General features: G+C 44.9%; 1 protein-coding gene across 4 annotated transcripts in view; it reads left to right on the top strand.

Annotated features, from left to right (window-relative positions):
- The window catches only part of LOC115132268 (histone deacetylase 7-like), an 89,071-nt gene that overhangs the window by 59,611 nt on the left and 11,837 nt on the right, over positions 1–17,623 (top strand). For 2 of the 4 annotated variants that reach the window (XM_029664724.2, XM_029664727.2), the window contains 9 exons: positions 260–382; positions 534–658; positions 14,446–14,547; positions 14,720–14,891; positions 15,236–15,438; positions 15,633–15,833; positions 16,565–16,775; positions 17,032–17,165; positions 17,301–17,421. In XM_029664724.2, the coding sequence (XP_029520584.2) occupies positions 260–382; positions 534–658; positions 14,446–14,547; positions 14,720–14,891; positions 15,236–15,438; positions 15,633–15,833; positions 16,565–16,775; positions 17,032–17,165; positions 17,301–17,421 (1,392 nt within the window). The remainder of the gene's footprint in view (positions 1–259; positions 383–533; positions 659–14,445; positions 14,548–14,719; positions 14,892–15,235; positions 15,439–15,632; positions 15,834–16,564; positions 16,776–17,031; positions 17,166–17,300; positions 17,422–17,623) is intronic. The other 2 variants (XM_029664725.2, XM_029664726.2) reach the window with 2 other exon arrangements.

The raw sequence follows: 17,623 nt of genomic DNA, 5'->3' as shown, positions 1-17,623 counted from the left end.
TGGAATCGGATCTAGGCTTCACAATGCCTGTAGAACCTGTTTTAGAGAAGCTCACGGTAAGTCTAAATGTTTCCTACATATGGTACATTCTGTACATCAGCAGAATTAAACTGCTGAGAATGTATGAATGGAGAGGAAATTCTATCTTTCAATGGTATTGATCCCGATTTCTACATTGTACTCAGCTACAAACTTTCTTTTGTATTGGATAGTTTTGGGAGAAATTTATACTAATGATGTTATCTCTGTCGTTGAGCAGCCTCAGAGCCCAACCTGAAGGTGAAACACAAGCTGAAGAAACACCTGAACACTCGTAAGAGTCCTCTGACACGCAAGGACAGTGCCCCGTCCCCCATCAAACACCGGGTGCCCGACACTCTGGGTAAGTACCTCACTCTCCCAAACACTGCTGCCCGCTAGACTTTGTGGTGCCAGGGCTAATAGAATGACTGGGACATGTTGTGTTATGAACTCTCTCTCCCTCCCTCTCCCTTTCTCTCTCTCCCTCCCTTTCTCCCTTTTTCTCTCTGCAGACTCGTCCCCCAGCAGCAGTAGCACACCAGTGTCTGGCTGCAGCTCGCCTAACGACAGTCTACCCAATGAGAACGGAGTGCTGCAATCTGTTGGCGGGCTGTCCCATGAGGTTATTATCCGATTGGTATTTACCCAGCCTCCCTTCCCCTACACACACATACACCTATAAATATGCATGAAGTTTTGATTCTCCTCTCTAGTGTGTTTGTGTGGAGATGGGACCAGTAGTGCCTTAGTTTCTGGACTGTTTGTTCAGTGTGTTTCTCTAAGCTATGCAGTCTGGGTAATGAAATGATTAAAACAGTGATACTGGAGAAGGACATCTGTCTGTAGCCCTGTAGCTGAACACGACACCAGGTCACCTAATCAAACCCTCTCCACCTAGTTGAACACAACGCCAGATCTGGTCACCTAATCAAACTCTCTCCACCTAGTTGAACACAACACCAGATCACCTAATCAAACTCTCTCCACCTAGTTGAACACAACACCAGATCACCTAATCAAACTCTCTCCACCTAGCTGAACACAACACCAGATCACCTAATCAAACTCTCTCCACCTAGCTGAACACAACACCAGATCACCTAATCAAACTCTCTCCACCTAGTTGAACACAACACCAGATCACCTAATCAAACTCTCTCCACCTAGTTGAACACAACACCAGATCACCTAATCAAACTCTCTCCACCTTGTTGAACACAACACCAGATCACCTAATCAATCTCTCTCCACCTAGTTGAACACAACACCAGATCACCTAATCAAACCCTCTCCACCTAGTTGAACACAACACCAGATCACCTAATCAAACTCTCTCCACCTAGTTGAACACAACACCAGATCTGGTCACCTAATCAAACCCTCTCCACCTAGTTGAACACAACACCAGATCACCTAATCAAACCCTCTCCACCTAGTTGAACACAACACCAGATCACCTAATCAAACTCTCTCCACCTAGTTGAACACAACACCAGATCTGGTCACCTAATCAAACTCTCTCCACCTTGTTGAACACAACACCAGATCACCTAATCAAACTCTCTCCACCTTGTTGAACACAACACCAGATCACCTAATCAAACTCTCTCCACCTAGTTGAACACAACACCAGATCACCTAATCAAACCCTCTCCACCTTGTTGAACACAACACCAGATCACCTAATCAAACTCTCTCCACCTAGTTGAACACAACACCAGATCACCTAATCAAACACTCTCCACCTAGTTGAACACAACACCAGATCACCTAATCAAACTCTCTCCACCTTGTTGAACACAACACCAGATCACCTAATCAAACTCTCTCCACCTAGTTGAACACAACACCAGATCACCTAATCAAACTCTCTCCACCTAGTTGAACACAACACCAGATCACCTAATCAAACTCTCTCCACCTAGTTGAACACAACACCAGATCACCTAATCAAACTCTCTCCACCTAGTTGAACACAACACCAGATCACCTAATCAAACTCTCTCCACCTAGTTGAACACAACACCAGATCACCTAATCAAACTCTCTCCACCTAGTTGAACACAACACCAGATCACCTAATCAAACCCTCTCCACCTAGTTGAACACAACACCAGATCACCTAATCAAACTCTCTCCACCTAGTTGAACACAACACCAGATCACCTAATCAATCTCTCTCCACTTAGTTGAACACAACACCAGATCACCTAATCAATCTCTCTCCACTTAGTTGAACACAACACCAGATCACCTAATCAATCTCTCTCCACTTAGTTGAACACAACACCAGATCACCTAATCAAACTCTCTCCACCTAGTTGAGCACAACACCAGATCACCTAATCAATCTCTCTCCACTTAGTTGAACACAACACCAGATCACCTAATCAAACCCTCTCCACCTTGTTGAACACAACACCAGATCACCTAATCAAACTCTCTCCACCTTGTTGAACACAACACCAGATCACCTAATCAAACCCTCTCCACCTAGTTGAACACAACACCAGATCACCTAATCAAACCCTCTCCACCTTGTTGAACACAACACCAGATCACCTAATCAAACTCTCTCCACCTTGTTGAACACAACACCAGATCACCTAATCAAACTCTCTCCACCTTGTTGAACACAACACCAGATCACCTAATCAAACTCTCTCCACCTAGTTGAACACAACACCAGATCACCTAATCAAACCCTCTCCACCTTGTTGAACACAACACCAGATCACCTAATCAAACTCTCTCCACCTAGTTGAACACAACACCAGATCTGGTCACCTAATCAAACTCTCTCCACCATGTTGAACACATCACCAGATCACTTAATCATACTCTCTCCACCTAGTTGAACACAACACCAGATCACCCAATCAAACTCTCTCCACCTAGTTGAACACAACACTAGATCACCTAATCAAACTCTCTCCACCTAGCTGAACACAACACCAGATCACCTAATCAAACTCTCTCCACCTAGTTGAACACAACACCAGATCTGGTCACCTAATCAAACCCTCTCCACCTTGTTGAACACAACACCAGATCACCTAATCAAACTCTCTCCACCTAGTTGAACACAACACCAGATCTGGTCACCTAATCAAACTCTCTCCACCTTGTTGAACACAACACCAGATCACCTAATCAAACTCTCTCCACCTAGTTGAACACAACACCAGATCTGGTCACCTAATCAAACTCTCTCCACCTTGTTGAACACAACACCAGATCACCTAATCAAACTCTCTCCACCTAGTTGAACACAACACCAGATCTGGTCACCTAATCAAACTCTCTCCACCTTGTTGAACACAACACCAGATCACCTAATCAAACTCTCTCCACCTAGTTGAACACAACACCAGATCACCCAATCAAACTCTCTCCACCTAGTTGAACACAACACTAGATCACCTAATCAAACTCTCTCCACCTAGCTGAACACAACACCAGATCACCTAATCAAACTCTCTCCACCTAGTTGAACACAACACCAGATCACCTAATCAAACTCTCTCCACCTAGTTGAACACAACACCAGATCACCTAATCAAACTCTCTCCACCTAGTTGAACACAACACCAGATCACCTAATCAAACTCTCTCCACCTAGTTGAACACAACACCAGATCACCTAATCAATCTCTCTCCACTTAGTTGAACACAACACCAGATCACCTAATCAAACTCTCTCCACCTAGTTGAACACAACACCAGATCACCTAATCAATCTCTCTCCACTTAGTTGAACACAACACCAGATCACCTAATCAAACTCTCTCCACCTAGTTGAACACAACACCAGATCACCTAATCAAACTCTCTCCACCTAGTTGAACACAACACCAGATCACCTAATCAATCTCTCTCCACCTAGTTGAACACAACACCAGATCACCTAATCAATCTCTCTCCACTTAGTTGAACACAACACCAGATCACCTAATCAATCTCTCTCCACTTAGTTGAACACAACACCAGATCACCTAATCAATCTCTCTCCACTTAGTTGAACACAACACCAGATCACCTAATCAAACTCTCTCCACTTAGTTGAACACAACACCAGATCACCTAATCAAACTCTCTCCACCTAGTTGAGCACAACACCAGATCACCTAATCAAACTCTCTCCACCTAGTTGAACACAACACCAGATCACCTAATCAATCTCTCTCCACTTAGTTGAACACAACACCAGATCACCTAATCAAACTCTCTCCACTTAGTTGAACACAACACCAGATCACCCAATCAAACTCTCTCCACCTAGTTGAACACAACACTAGATCACCTAATCAAACCCTCTCCACCTTGTTGAACACAACACCAGATCACCTAATCAAACTCTCTCCACCTTGTTGAACACAACACCAGATCACCTAATCAAACCCTCTCCACCTAGTTGAACACAACACCAGATCACCTAATCAAACCCTCTCCACCTTGTTGAACACAACACCAGATCACCTAATCAAACTCTCTCCACCTTGTTGAACACAACACCAGATCACCTAATCAAACTCTCCACCTTGTTGAACACAACACCAGATCACCTAATCAAACTCTCTCCACCTAGTTGAACACAACACCAGATCACCTAATCAAACCCTCTCCACCTTGTTGAACACAACACCAGATCACCTAATCAAACTCTCTCCACCTAGTTGAACACAACACCAGATCTGGTCACCTAATCAAACTCTCTCCACCATGTTGAACACATCACCAGATCACTTAATCATACTCTCTCCACCTAGTTGAACACAACACCAGATCACCCAATCAAACTCTCTCCACCTAGTTGAACACAACACTAGATCACCTAATCAAACTCTCTCCACCTAGCTGAACACAACACCAGATCACCTAATCAAACTCTCTCCACCTAGTTGAACACAACACCAGATCTGGTCACCTAATCAAACCCTCTCCACCTTGTTGAACACAACACCAGATCACCTAATCAAACTCTCTCCACCTAGTTGAACACAACACCAGATCTGGTCACCTAATCAAACTCTCTCCACCTTGTTGAACACAACACCAGATCACCTAATCAAACTCTCTCCACCTAGTTGAACACAACACCAGATCTGGTCACCTAATCAAACTCTCTCCACCTTGTTGAACACAACACCAGATCACCTAATCAAACTCTCTCCACCTAGTTGAACACAACACCAGATCTGGTCACCTAATCAAACTCTCTCCACCTTGTTGAACACAACACCAGATCACCTAATCAAACTCTCTCCACCTAGTTGAACACAACACCAGATCACCCAATCAAACTCTCTCCACCTAGTTGAACACAACACTAGATCACCTAATCAAACTCTCTCCACCTAGCTGAACACAACACCAGATCACCTAATCAAACTCTCTCCACCTAGTTGAACACAACACCAGATCACCTAATCAAACTCTCTCCACCTAGTTGAACACAACACCAGATCACCTAATCAAACTCTCTCCACCTAGTTGAACACAACACCAGATCACCTAATCAAACTCTCTCCACCTAGTTGAACACAACACCAGATCACCTAATCAATCTCTCTCCACTTAGTTGAACACAACACCAGATCACCTAATCAAACTCTCTCCACCTAGTTGAACACAACACCAGATCACCTAATCAATCTCTCTCCACTTAGTTGAACACAACACCAGATCACCTAATCAAACTCTCTCCACCTAGTTGAACACAACACCAGATCACCTAATCAAACTCTCTCCACCTAGTTGAACACAACACCAGATCACCTAATCAATCTCTCTCCACCTAGTTGAACACAACACCAGATCACCTAATCAATCTCTCTCCACTTAGTTGAACACAACACCAGATCACCTAATCAATCTCTCTCCACTTAGTTGAACACAACACCAGATCACCTAATCAATCTCTCTCCACTTAGTTGAACACAACACCAGATCACCTAATCAAACTCTCTCCACTTAGTTGAACACAACACCAGATCACCTAATCAAACTCTCTCCACCTAGTTGAGCACAACACCAGATCACCTAATCAAACTCTCTCCACCTAGTTGAACACAACACCAGATCACCTAATCAATCTCTCTCCACTTAGTTGAACACAACACCAGATCACCTAATCAAACTCTCTCCACTTAGTTGAACACAACACCAGATCACCCAATCAAACTCTCTCCACCTAGTTGAACACAACACTAGATCACCTAATCAAACTCTCTCCACCTAGTTGAACACAACACCAGATCACCTAATCAAACTCTCTCCACCTAGTTGAACACAACACCAGATCTGGTCACCTAATCAAACTCTCTCCACCTAGTTGAACACAACACCAGATCACCTAATCAAACCCTCTCCACCTAGTTGAAAACAACACCAGATCACCTAATCAAACTCTCTCCACCTAGTTGAACACAACACCAGATCTGGTCACCTAATCAAACCCTCTCCACCTAGTTGAACACAACACCAGATCACCTAATCAAACCCTCTCCACCTTGTTGAACACAACACCAGATCACCTAATCAAACTCTCTCCACCTAGTTGAACACAACACCAGATCACCTAATCAAACCCTCTCCACCTAGTTGAACACAACACCAGATCACCTAATCAAACTCTCTCCACCTAGTTGAACACAACACCAGATCTGGTCACCTAATCAAACTCTCTCCACCTTGTTGAACACAACACCAGATCACCTAATCAAACTCTCTCCACTTAGTTGAACACAACACCAGATCACCCAATCAAACTCTCTCCACCTAGTTGAACACAACACTAGATCACCTAATCAAACTCTCTCCACCTAGTTGAACACAACACCAGATCACCCAATCAAACTCTCTCCACCTAGTTGAACACAACACTAGATCACCTAATCAAACTCTCTCCACCTAGTTGAACACAACACCAGATCACCTAATCAAACTCTCTCCACCTAGTTGAACACAACACCAGATCTGGTCACCTAATCAAACTCTCTCCACCTTGTTGAACACAACACCAGATCACCTAATCAAACTCTCTCCACCTAGTTGAACACAACACCAGATCTGGTCACCTAATCAAACTCTCTCCACCTTGTTGAACACAACACCAGATCACCTAATCAAACTCTCTCCACCTAGTTGAACACAACACCAGATCTGGTCACCTAATCAAACTCTCTCCACCTTGTTGAACACAACACCAGATCACCTAATCAAACTCTCTCCACCTAGTTGAACACAACACCAGATCACCCAATCAAACTCTCTCCACCTAGTTGAACACAACACCAGATCACCTAATCAATCTCTCTCCACCTAGTTGAACACAACACCAGATCACCTAATCAAACTCTCTCCACCTAGTTGAACACAACACCAGATCACCTAATCAAACTCTCTCCACCTTGTTGAACACAACACCAGATCACCTAATCAAACTCTCTCCACCTTGTTGAACACAACACCAGATCACCTAATCAAACTCTCTCCACCTAGTTGAACACAACACCAGATCACCCAATCAAACTCTCTCCACCTAGTTGAACACAACACTAGATCACCTAATCAAACTCTCTCCACCTAGTTGAACACAACACCAGATCACCTAATCAATCTCTCTCCACTTAGTTGAACACAACACCAGATCACCTAATCAAACCCTCTCCACCTAGTTGAACACAACACCAGATCACCTAATCAAACCCTCTCCACCTAGTTGAACACAACACCAGATCACCTAATCAAACTCTCTCCACCTAGTTGAACACAACACCAGATCACCTAATCAAACTCTCTCCACCTAGTTGAACACAACACCAGATCACCTAATCAAACTCTCTCCACCTAGTTGAACACAACACCAGATCACCTAATCAAACTCTCTCCACCTAGTTGAACACAACACCAGATCACCTAATCAATCTCTCTCCACTTAGTTGAACACAACACCAGATCACCTAATCAAACTCTCTCCACCTAGTTGAACACAACACCAGATCACCTAATCAATCTCTCTCCACTTAGTTGAACACAACACCAGATCACCTAATCAAACTCTCTCCACCTAGTTGAACACAACACCAGATCACCTAATCAAACTCTCTCCACCTAGTTGAACACAACACCAGATCACCTAATCAATCTCTCTCCACCTAGTTGAACACAACACCAGATCACCTAATCAATCTCTCTCCACTTAGTTGAACACAACACCAGATCACCTAATCAATCTCTCTCCACTTAGTTGAACACAACACCAGATCACCTAATCAATCTCTCTCCACTTAGTTGAACACAACACCAGATCACCTAATCAAACTCTCTCCACTTAGTTGAACACAACACCAGATCACCTAATCAAACTCTCTCCACCTAGTTGAGCACAACACCAGATCACCTAATCAAACTCTCTCCACCTAGTTGAACACAACACCAGATCACCTAATCAATCTCTCTCCACTTAGTTGAACACAACACCAGATCACCTAATCAAACTCTCTCCACTTAGTTGAACACAACACCAGATCACCCAATCAAACTCTCTCCACCTAGTTGAACACAACACTAGATCACCTAATCAAACCCTCTCCACCTTGTTGAACACAACACCAGATCACCTAATCAAACTCTCTCCACCTTGTTGAACACAACACCAGATCACCTAATCAAACCTCTCCACCTAGTTGAACACAACACCAGATCACCTAATCAAACCCTCTCCACCTTGTTGAACACAACACCAGATCACCTAATCAAACTCTCTCCACCTTGTTGAACACAACACCAGATCACCTAATCAAACTCTCTCCACCTTGTTGAACACAACACCAGATCACCTAATCAAACTCTCTCCACCTAGTTGAACACAACACCAGATCACCTAATCAAACCCTCTCCACCTTGTTGAACACAACACCAGATCACCTAATCAAACTCTCTCCACCTAGTTGAACACAACACCAGATCTGGTCACCTAATCAAACTCTCTCCACCATGTTGAACACATCACCAGATCACTTAATCATACTCTCTCCACCTAGTTGAACACAACACCAGATCACCCAATCAAACTCTCTCCACCTAGTTGAACACAACACTAGATCACCTAATCAAACTCTCTCCACCTAGCTGAACACAACACCAGATCACCTAATCAAACTCTCTCCACCTAGTTGAACACAACACCAGATCTGGTCACCTAATCAAACCCTCTCCACCTTGTTGAACACAACACCAGATCACCTAATCAAACTCTCTCCACCTAGTTGAACACAACACCAGATCTGGTCACCTAATCAAACTCTCTCCACCTTGTTGAACACAACACCAGATCACCTAATCAAACTCTCTCCACCTAGTTGAACACAACACCAGATCTGGTCACCTAATCAAACTCTCTCCACCTTGTTGAACACAACACCAGATCACCTAATCAAACTCTCTCCACCTAGTTGAACACAACACCAGATCACCTAATCAAACTCTCCACTCCACCTTGTTGAACACAACACCAGATCACCTAATCAAACTCTCTCCACCTAGTTGAACACAACACCAGATCACCCAATCAAAACTCTCCACCTAGTTGAACACAACACCAGATCACCTAATCAAACTCTCTCCACCTAGCTGAACACAACACCAGATCACCTAATCAAACTCTCTCCACCTAGTTGAACACAACACCAGATCACCTAATCAAACTCTCTCCACCTAGTTGAACACAACACCAGATCACCTAATCAAACTCTCTCCACCTAGTTGAACACAACACCAGATCACCTAATCAAACTCTCTCCACCTAGTTGAACACAACACCAGATCACCTAATCAATCTCTCTCCACTTAGTTGAACACAACACCAGATCACCTAATCAAACTCTCTCCACCTAGTTGAACACAACACCAGATCACCTAATCAATCTCTCTCCACTTAGTTGAACACAACACCAGATCACCTAATCAAACTCTCTCCACCTAGTTGAACACAACACCAGATCACCTAATCAAACTCTCTCCACCTAGTTGAACACAACACCAGATCACCTAATCAATCTCTCTCCACCTAGTTGAACACAACACCAGATCACCTAATCAATCTCTCTCCACTTAGTTGAACACAACACCAGATCACCTAATCAATCTCTCTCCACTTAGTTGAACACAACACCAGATCACCTAATCAATCTCTCTCCACTTAGTTGAACACAACACCAGATCACCTAATCAAACTCTCTCCACTTAGTTGAACACAACACCAGATCACCTAATCAAACTCTCTCCACCTAGTTGAGCACAACACCAGATCACCTAATCAAACTCTCTCCACCTAGTTGAACACAACACCAGATCACCTAATCAATCTCTCTCCACTTAGTTGAACACAACACCAGATCACCTAATCAAACTCTCTCCACTTAGTTGAACACAACACCAGATCACCCAATCAAACTCTCTCCACCTAGTTGAACACAACACTAGATCACCTAATCAAACCCTCTCCACCTTGTTGAACACAACACCAGATCACCTAATCAAACTCTCTCCACCTTGTTGAACACAACACCAGATCACCTAATCAAACCCTCTCCACCTAGTTGAACACAACACCAGATCACCTAATCAAACCCTCTCCACCTTGTTGAACACAACACCAGATCACCTAATCAAACTCTCTCCACCTTGTTGAACACAACACCAGATCACCTAATCAAACTCTCTCCACCTTGTTGAACACAACACCAGATCACCTAATCAAACTCTCTCCACCTAGTTGAACACAACACCAGATCACCTAATCAAACCCCTCTCCACCTTGTTGAACACAACACCAGATCACCTAATCAAACTCTCTCCACCTAGTTGAACACAACACCAGATCTGGTCACCTAATCAAACTCTCTCCACCATGTTGAACACATCACCAGATCACTTAATCATACTCTCTCCACCTAGTTGAACACAACACCAGATCACCCAATCAAACTCTCTCCACCTAGTTGAACACAACACTAGATCACCTAATCAAACTCTCTCCACCTAGCTGAACACAACACCAGATCACCTAATCAAACTCTCTCCACCTAGTTGAACACAACACCAGATCTGGTCACCTAATCAAACCCTCTCCACCTTGTTGAACACAACACCAGATCACCTAATCAAACTCTCTCCACCTAGTTGAACACAACACCAGATCTGGTCACCTAATCAAACTCTCTCCACCTTGTTGAACACAACACCAGATCACCTAATCAAACTCTCTCCACCTAGTTGAACACAACACCAGATCTGGTCACCTAATCAAACTCTCTCCACCTTGTTGAACACAACACCAGATCACCTAATCAAACTCTCTCCACCTAGTTGAACACAACACCAGATCTGGTCACCTAATCAAACTCTCTCCACCTTGTTGAACACAACACCAGATCACCTAATCAAACTCTCTCCACCTAGTTGAACACAACACCAGATCACCCAATCAAACTCTCTCCACCTAGTTGAACACAACACTAGATCACCTAATCAAACTCTCTCCACCTAGCTGAACACAACACCAGATCACCTAATCAAACTCTCTCCACCTAGTTGAACACAACACCAGATCACCTAATCAAACTCTCTCCACCTAGTTGAACACAACACCAGATCACCTAATCAAACTCTCTCCACCTAGTTGAACACAACACCAGATCACCTAATCAAACTCTCTCCACCTAGTTGAACACAACACCAGATCACCTAATCAATCTCTCTCCACTTAGTTGAACACAACACCAGATCACCTAATCAAACTCTCTCCACCTAGTTGAACACAACACCAGATCACCTAATCAATCTCTCTCCACTTAGTTGAACACAACACCAGATCACCTAATCAAACTCTCTCCACCTAGTTGAACACAACACCAGATCACCTAATCAAACTCTCTCCACCTAGTTGAACACAACACCAGATCACCTAATCAATCTCTCTCCACCTAGTTGAACACAACACCAGATCACCTAATCAATCTCTCTCCACTTAGTTGAACACAACACCAGATCACCTAATCAATCTCTCTCCACTTAGTTGAACACAACACCAGATCACCTAATCAATCTCTCTCCACTTAGTTGAACACAACACCAGATCACCTAATCAAACTCTCTCCACTTAGTTGAACACAACACCAGATCACCTAATCAAACTCTCTCCACCTAGTTGAGCACAACACCAGATCACCTAATCAAACTCTCTCCACCTAGTTGAACACAACACCAGATCACCTAATCAATCTCTCTCCACTTAGTTGAACACAACACCAGATCACCTAATCAAACTCTCTCCACTTAGTTGAACACAACACCAGATCACCCAATCAAACTCTCTCCACCTAGTTGAACACAACACTAGATCACCTAATCAAACTCTCTCCACCTAGTTGAACACAACACCAGATCACCTAATCAAACTCTCTCCACCTAGTTGAACACAACACCAGATCTGGTCACCTAATCAAACTCTCTCCACCTAGTTGAACACAACACCAGATCACCTAATCAAACCCTCTCCACCTAGTTGAAAACAACACCAGATCACCTAATCAAACTCTCTCCACCTAGTTGAACACAACACCAGATCTGGTCACCTAATCAAACCCTCTCCACCTAGTTGAACACAACACCAGATCACCTAATCAAACCCTCTCCACCTTGTTGAACACAACACCAGATCACCTAATCAAACTCTCTCCACCTAGTTGAACACAACACCAGATCACCTAATCAAACCCTCTCCACCTAGTTGAACACAACACCAGATCACCTAATCAAACTCTCTCCACCTAGTTGAACACAACACCAGATCTGGTCACCTAATCAAACTCTCTCCACCTTGTTGAACACAACACCAGATCACCTAATCAAACTCTCTCCACTTAGTTGAACACAACACCAGATCACCCAATCAAACTCTCTCCACCTAGTTGAACACAACACTAGATCACCTAATCAAACTCTCTCCACCTAGTTGAACACAACACCAGATCACCCAATCAAACTCTCTCCACCTAGTTGAACACAACACTAGATCACCTAATCAAACTCTCTCCACCTAGTTGAACACAACACCAGATCACCTAATCAAACTCTCTCCACCTAGTTGAACACAACACCAGATCTGGTCACCTAATCAAACTCTCTCCACCTTGTTGAACACAACACCAGATCACCTAATCAAACTCTCTCCACCTAGTTGAACACAACACCAGATCTGGTCACCTAATCAAACTCTCTCCACCTTGTTGAACACAACACCAGATCACCTAATCAAACTCTCTCCACCTAGTTGAACACAACACCAGATCTGGTCACCTAATCAAACTCTCTCCACCTTGTTGAACACAACACCAGATCACCTAATCAAACTCTCTCCACCTAGTTGAACACAACACCAGATCACCCAATCAAACTCTCTCCACCTAGTTGAACACAACACCAGATCACCTAATCAATCTCTCTCCACCTAGTTGAACACAACACCAGATCACCTAATCAAACTCTCTCCACCTAGTTGAACACAACACCAGATCACCCAATCAAACTCTCTCCACCTTGTTGAACACAACACCAGATCACCTAATCAAACTCTCTCCACCTTGTTGAACACAACACCAGATCACCTAATCAAACTCTCTCCACCTAGTTGAACACAACACCAGATCACCCAATCAAACTCTCTCCACCTAGTTGAACACAACACTAGATCACCTAATCAAACTCTCTCCACCTAGTTGAACACAACACCAGATCACCTAATCAATCTCTCTCCACTTAGTTGAACACAACACCAGATCACCTAATCAAACCCTCTCCACCTAGTTGAACACAACACCAGATCACCTAATCAAACCCTCTCCACCTAGTTGAACACAACACCAGATCACCTAATCAAACTCTCTCCACCTTGTTGAACACAACACCAGATCACCTAATCAAACTCTCTCCACCTAGTTGAGCACAACACCAGATCACCTAATCAAACTCTCTCCACCTAGTTGAACACAACACCAGATCACCTAATCAAACTCTCTCCACCTAGTTGAGCACAACACCAGATCACCTAATCAATCTCTCTCCACTTAGTTGAACACAACACCAGATCACCTAATCAAACCCTCTCCACTTCGTCGTCTAGCCTTGGCTTATCAGAATAAGCAGGCTGTCCCACATGCATTTTGTATGATACTCTCACTTGTGTATACACTTAAACACTACACAAACACACACACTCTCACACACACTCACTATCTATTCACTAACATAAAATCACTTAATCACGTACACGTACAGTACACACAAGACCTGCACCTGCGGAGGTACCTCAGTACACAGTCAAGGCAATATGGTTGAATTCATGTTGTATCCCCTCAGGCCCAGAGACTGCTGCTCCAGGATGGGTCTCTAGCCCACTTCACCGTCCAGAGTTCCTCAGTCCTACCCACCATCACCCTGGGCCTGCCAGCCAATGCCAGGGTAAGCATATCACACAACCTGAAGAAAAGTATGTAGACCTGTAGATGTTATGGAGGTTATGAATTCAATGCTTTTCATTATTATAATGAGATTGCAAAAAATAACAACACTAAGATTCTTCTTTGATAGCAACTAGTTAACTTTTGGCCACATTCTATGTGTATGTGTGCAGAGTGATGGAGACTTGTCCCCTCTGAAGGTGGGTCGGGTGCCTATGGTGACGGGAGGCCAGTCTGTCTACCTTCCCCTGGGGAGGGAGGAGCAGAGTGGGTCGCTGTCCCCTCACTTCCAGCCTGTCCTCATCCTGGAGCCCTCCGGACTGGTGCACGCCCCAATGCTCACTGGTGAGACACCACAGCATTCAAATACAATTCTGGCTTGTAAATAAGTTTGACGTCCAATAAACATTGCCTTTCTATATGGTAGTGAAAATTCCTTTCACATGTAACTTGACTTTGACATAGAACAGGAGAAGTCCTTGCCAGGAATGTGTTACTTAAAAGTCTGAAACAATACTGAATTGCTAAACTGGATTCTGTCGGCATCAGGACTTTTCTTCAGCCTCCCGTGAAAGAGCTATGAAGAAAATGTTTATGCTGCTGTCATAGGTATTGTGACACTGCCACCTTGTGGCCTTGACAAACAGTCAGACTTATAGCCACACTCTGTCTGTCTCCTCTGGTCTCAGTTCCAGGCCTGGGCCCTGTTCCTCTGCAGTTTTCCCCCCAGATGGATCATCTGGCCCCGGAAGGGGGCCCTCACAAGCCTCTGAGCCGGACTCGCTCAGAGCCCCTGCCCCAGAGCCCCAGATCCCTTCACCCCCATCTGCTGCAGCAGCACCACAACAGCCAACTATTGGAGAGACTTAAACAGCAGACACATCTGGGAAAGGTGAGTGACTTACACACCCTCACAAATCCCTCTTTGCTCACATATACTCTCATGCTCACTCACTCTGTTGTAATGGATTCTTTTTGTACAATCCAAGGAGGGCTTCATCTGCCAGCAGCTGTCTTTTTTTGGCAAAAATACATTGATAGAATTGAGTGAATAAAGCTAAATGGATCATTATTTGTGTGTTCAAGCTGATGTCTAAGACCAGTGAGAAGCCTCGTCTCAAACAGATCCCCTCAGAGGACATGGACTCTGAGGAGGTGGGGCCAGCGCCCAGCGATATCTATCAGGGCAGATCAAGGGCGGAGTCACTGAGGGAGGCGGAGCTCGTGTCTGCGGCAGACAGCCAGGGAGGACAGATCAACCTGCAACACACACTCATACTCAACCAGGTAAGATACAGACACAGAGGATGGTAGAGGAACACTAGAACATGTCTCCTTCAACTTCCAGCAGAGAGCAGCAAAGGGTTTTATATTTTCTTCGTGCAGGTTTGGCATACTCTTATTTATATAGATTTCTGTGGGTTGAAAATCACAACAATCTCCCTCTCGCTCTATCTCCCTCCCTCTCCTATCTCCCTCGCTCTATCTCTATCCCTCCCTCTCGCTCTATTTCCCTCCCTCTATCTCCCTCGCTCTATCTCTATCTCCCTCCCTCTCGCTCTATTTCCCTCCCTCTCCTATCTCCCTCGCTCTATCTCCCTGTCCCTCTATCTCCCTCCCTCTCGCTCTATCTCGCTCCCTCTCGCTCCCTCGCTCTATCTCTATCTCCCTCCCTCTCGCTCTATCTCCCTCCCTCTCCTATCTCCCTCCCTCTCGCTCTATCTCCCTGTCCCTCTATCTCCCTCCCTCTCGCTCCCTCGCTCTATCTCTATCTCCCTCCCTCTCGCTCTATCTCCCTCCCTCTATCTCCCTCGCTCTATATCCGTCTCCCTCCCTCTATCTCCCTCGCTCTATCTCCCTCCCTCTCGCTCTATCTCCCTCCCTCTATCTCCCTCCCTCTCGCTCTATCTCCCTCGCTCTATCTCCATCTCCCTCCCTCTATCTCCCTCGCTCTATCTCCCTCCCTCTCGATCTATCTCCCTCCCTCTCGCTCTATCTCCCTCCCTCTCTCTCTCTAGTCATTGCTATGGGAGAAACAGAAACAGCTGCAGCAGCTGCGTCGCCAGACAGCCCACATGGAGACACTGGCAGTACCCATTATGCTTGGCGGTGCCCACCGCCCCCTCTCCCGTACCCAGTCCTCGCCAGCCTCCACATCCCTCACGTTGCCAGACAAACCCCTACCCCTGTCCACCCCAGAACCACAGAGCAAACCACGCTTCACCACCGGTAAGAAGTGAACCACACACACAGGCACACTGCCACCACGAGGACCTACCTAGGTGTACGTTATTATCCCTACTGTGGCCGTATTTCAATCTGAGGCCTGGTCAGGGATTCTCTGATAAGTTGATATTATTTAATTGCATTTTTTTGATGAACTTTCTCATTGTGGTTAGATCTGTCTTATAGCTGTTGATTTGGAGGAAATGGGTAGGAACCACTGGAAATAGTCTCGTTAATGTCTGTCTGTGTTTGGTTGCAGGTCTGGTTTATGACTCTCAGATGCTGAAGCACCAGTGCACATGTGGTGACAACAGCAGCCACCCAGAGCATGCTGGGAGGATCCAGAGTATCTGGTCACGTCTCCAGGAGAGAGGTCTCAGGGGCCAGTGTGAGGTACAAACATCACCATTATCATTACACACGTATTACACATACATCCATATCACTGATTACAAGTTACTAGAAGACACCATAGCTGTATCCACCTGGTCCCTTATCTGTTGCTCTGTCTGGTCTGTGTTCCAACAGACTATCCGAGGTAGGAAGGCCACTCTGGAGGAGCTGCAGTCGGTCCATTCAGAGCGTCATGTCCTTCTGTATGGCACCAACCCTCTCAACCGTCTCAAACTGGACAACCGCAAGCTGTCCGGTACGTCCTCACTACAGATGTTATGATGTACTGGTCTACTGCATCCGGCCTTGTGCCAGAAGCCTTTAGGTCAGTGGCTGCCAACGCTGGTCTTGAGTACCCCTAACAGTACACATTTTTGTTGTAGCCCTAGACCAACATGCCTGATTCAACTCATTGTGGGCCTAAAGATTAGTTGACAAGTTGAATCAGGTGTGCTTGT

This window comes from Oncorhynchus nerka, linkage group LG7, assembly GCF_034236695.1.
Source record: "Oncorhynchus nerka isolate Pitt River linkage group LG7, Oner_Uvic_2.0, whole genome shotgun sequence".
Taxonomy (NCBI): Eukaryota; Metazoa; Chordata; class Actinopteri; order Salmoniformes; family Salmonidae; genus Oncorhynchus; species Oncorhynchus nerka.
This window is presented reverse-complemented; position numbering and strand designations above follow the sequence as displayed.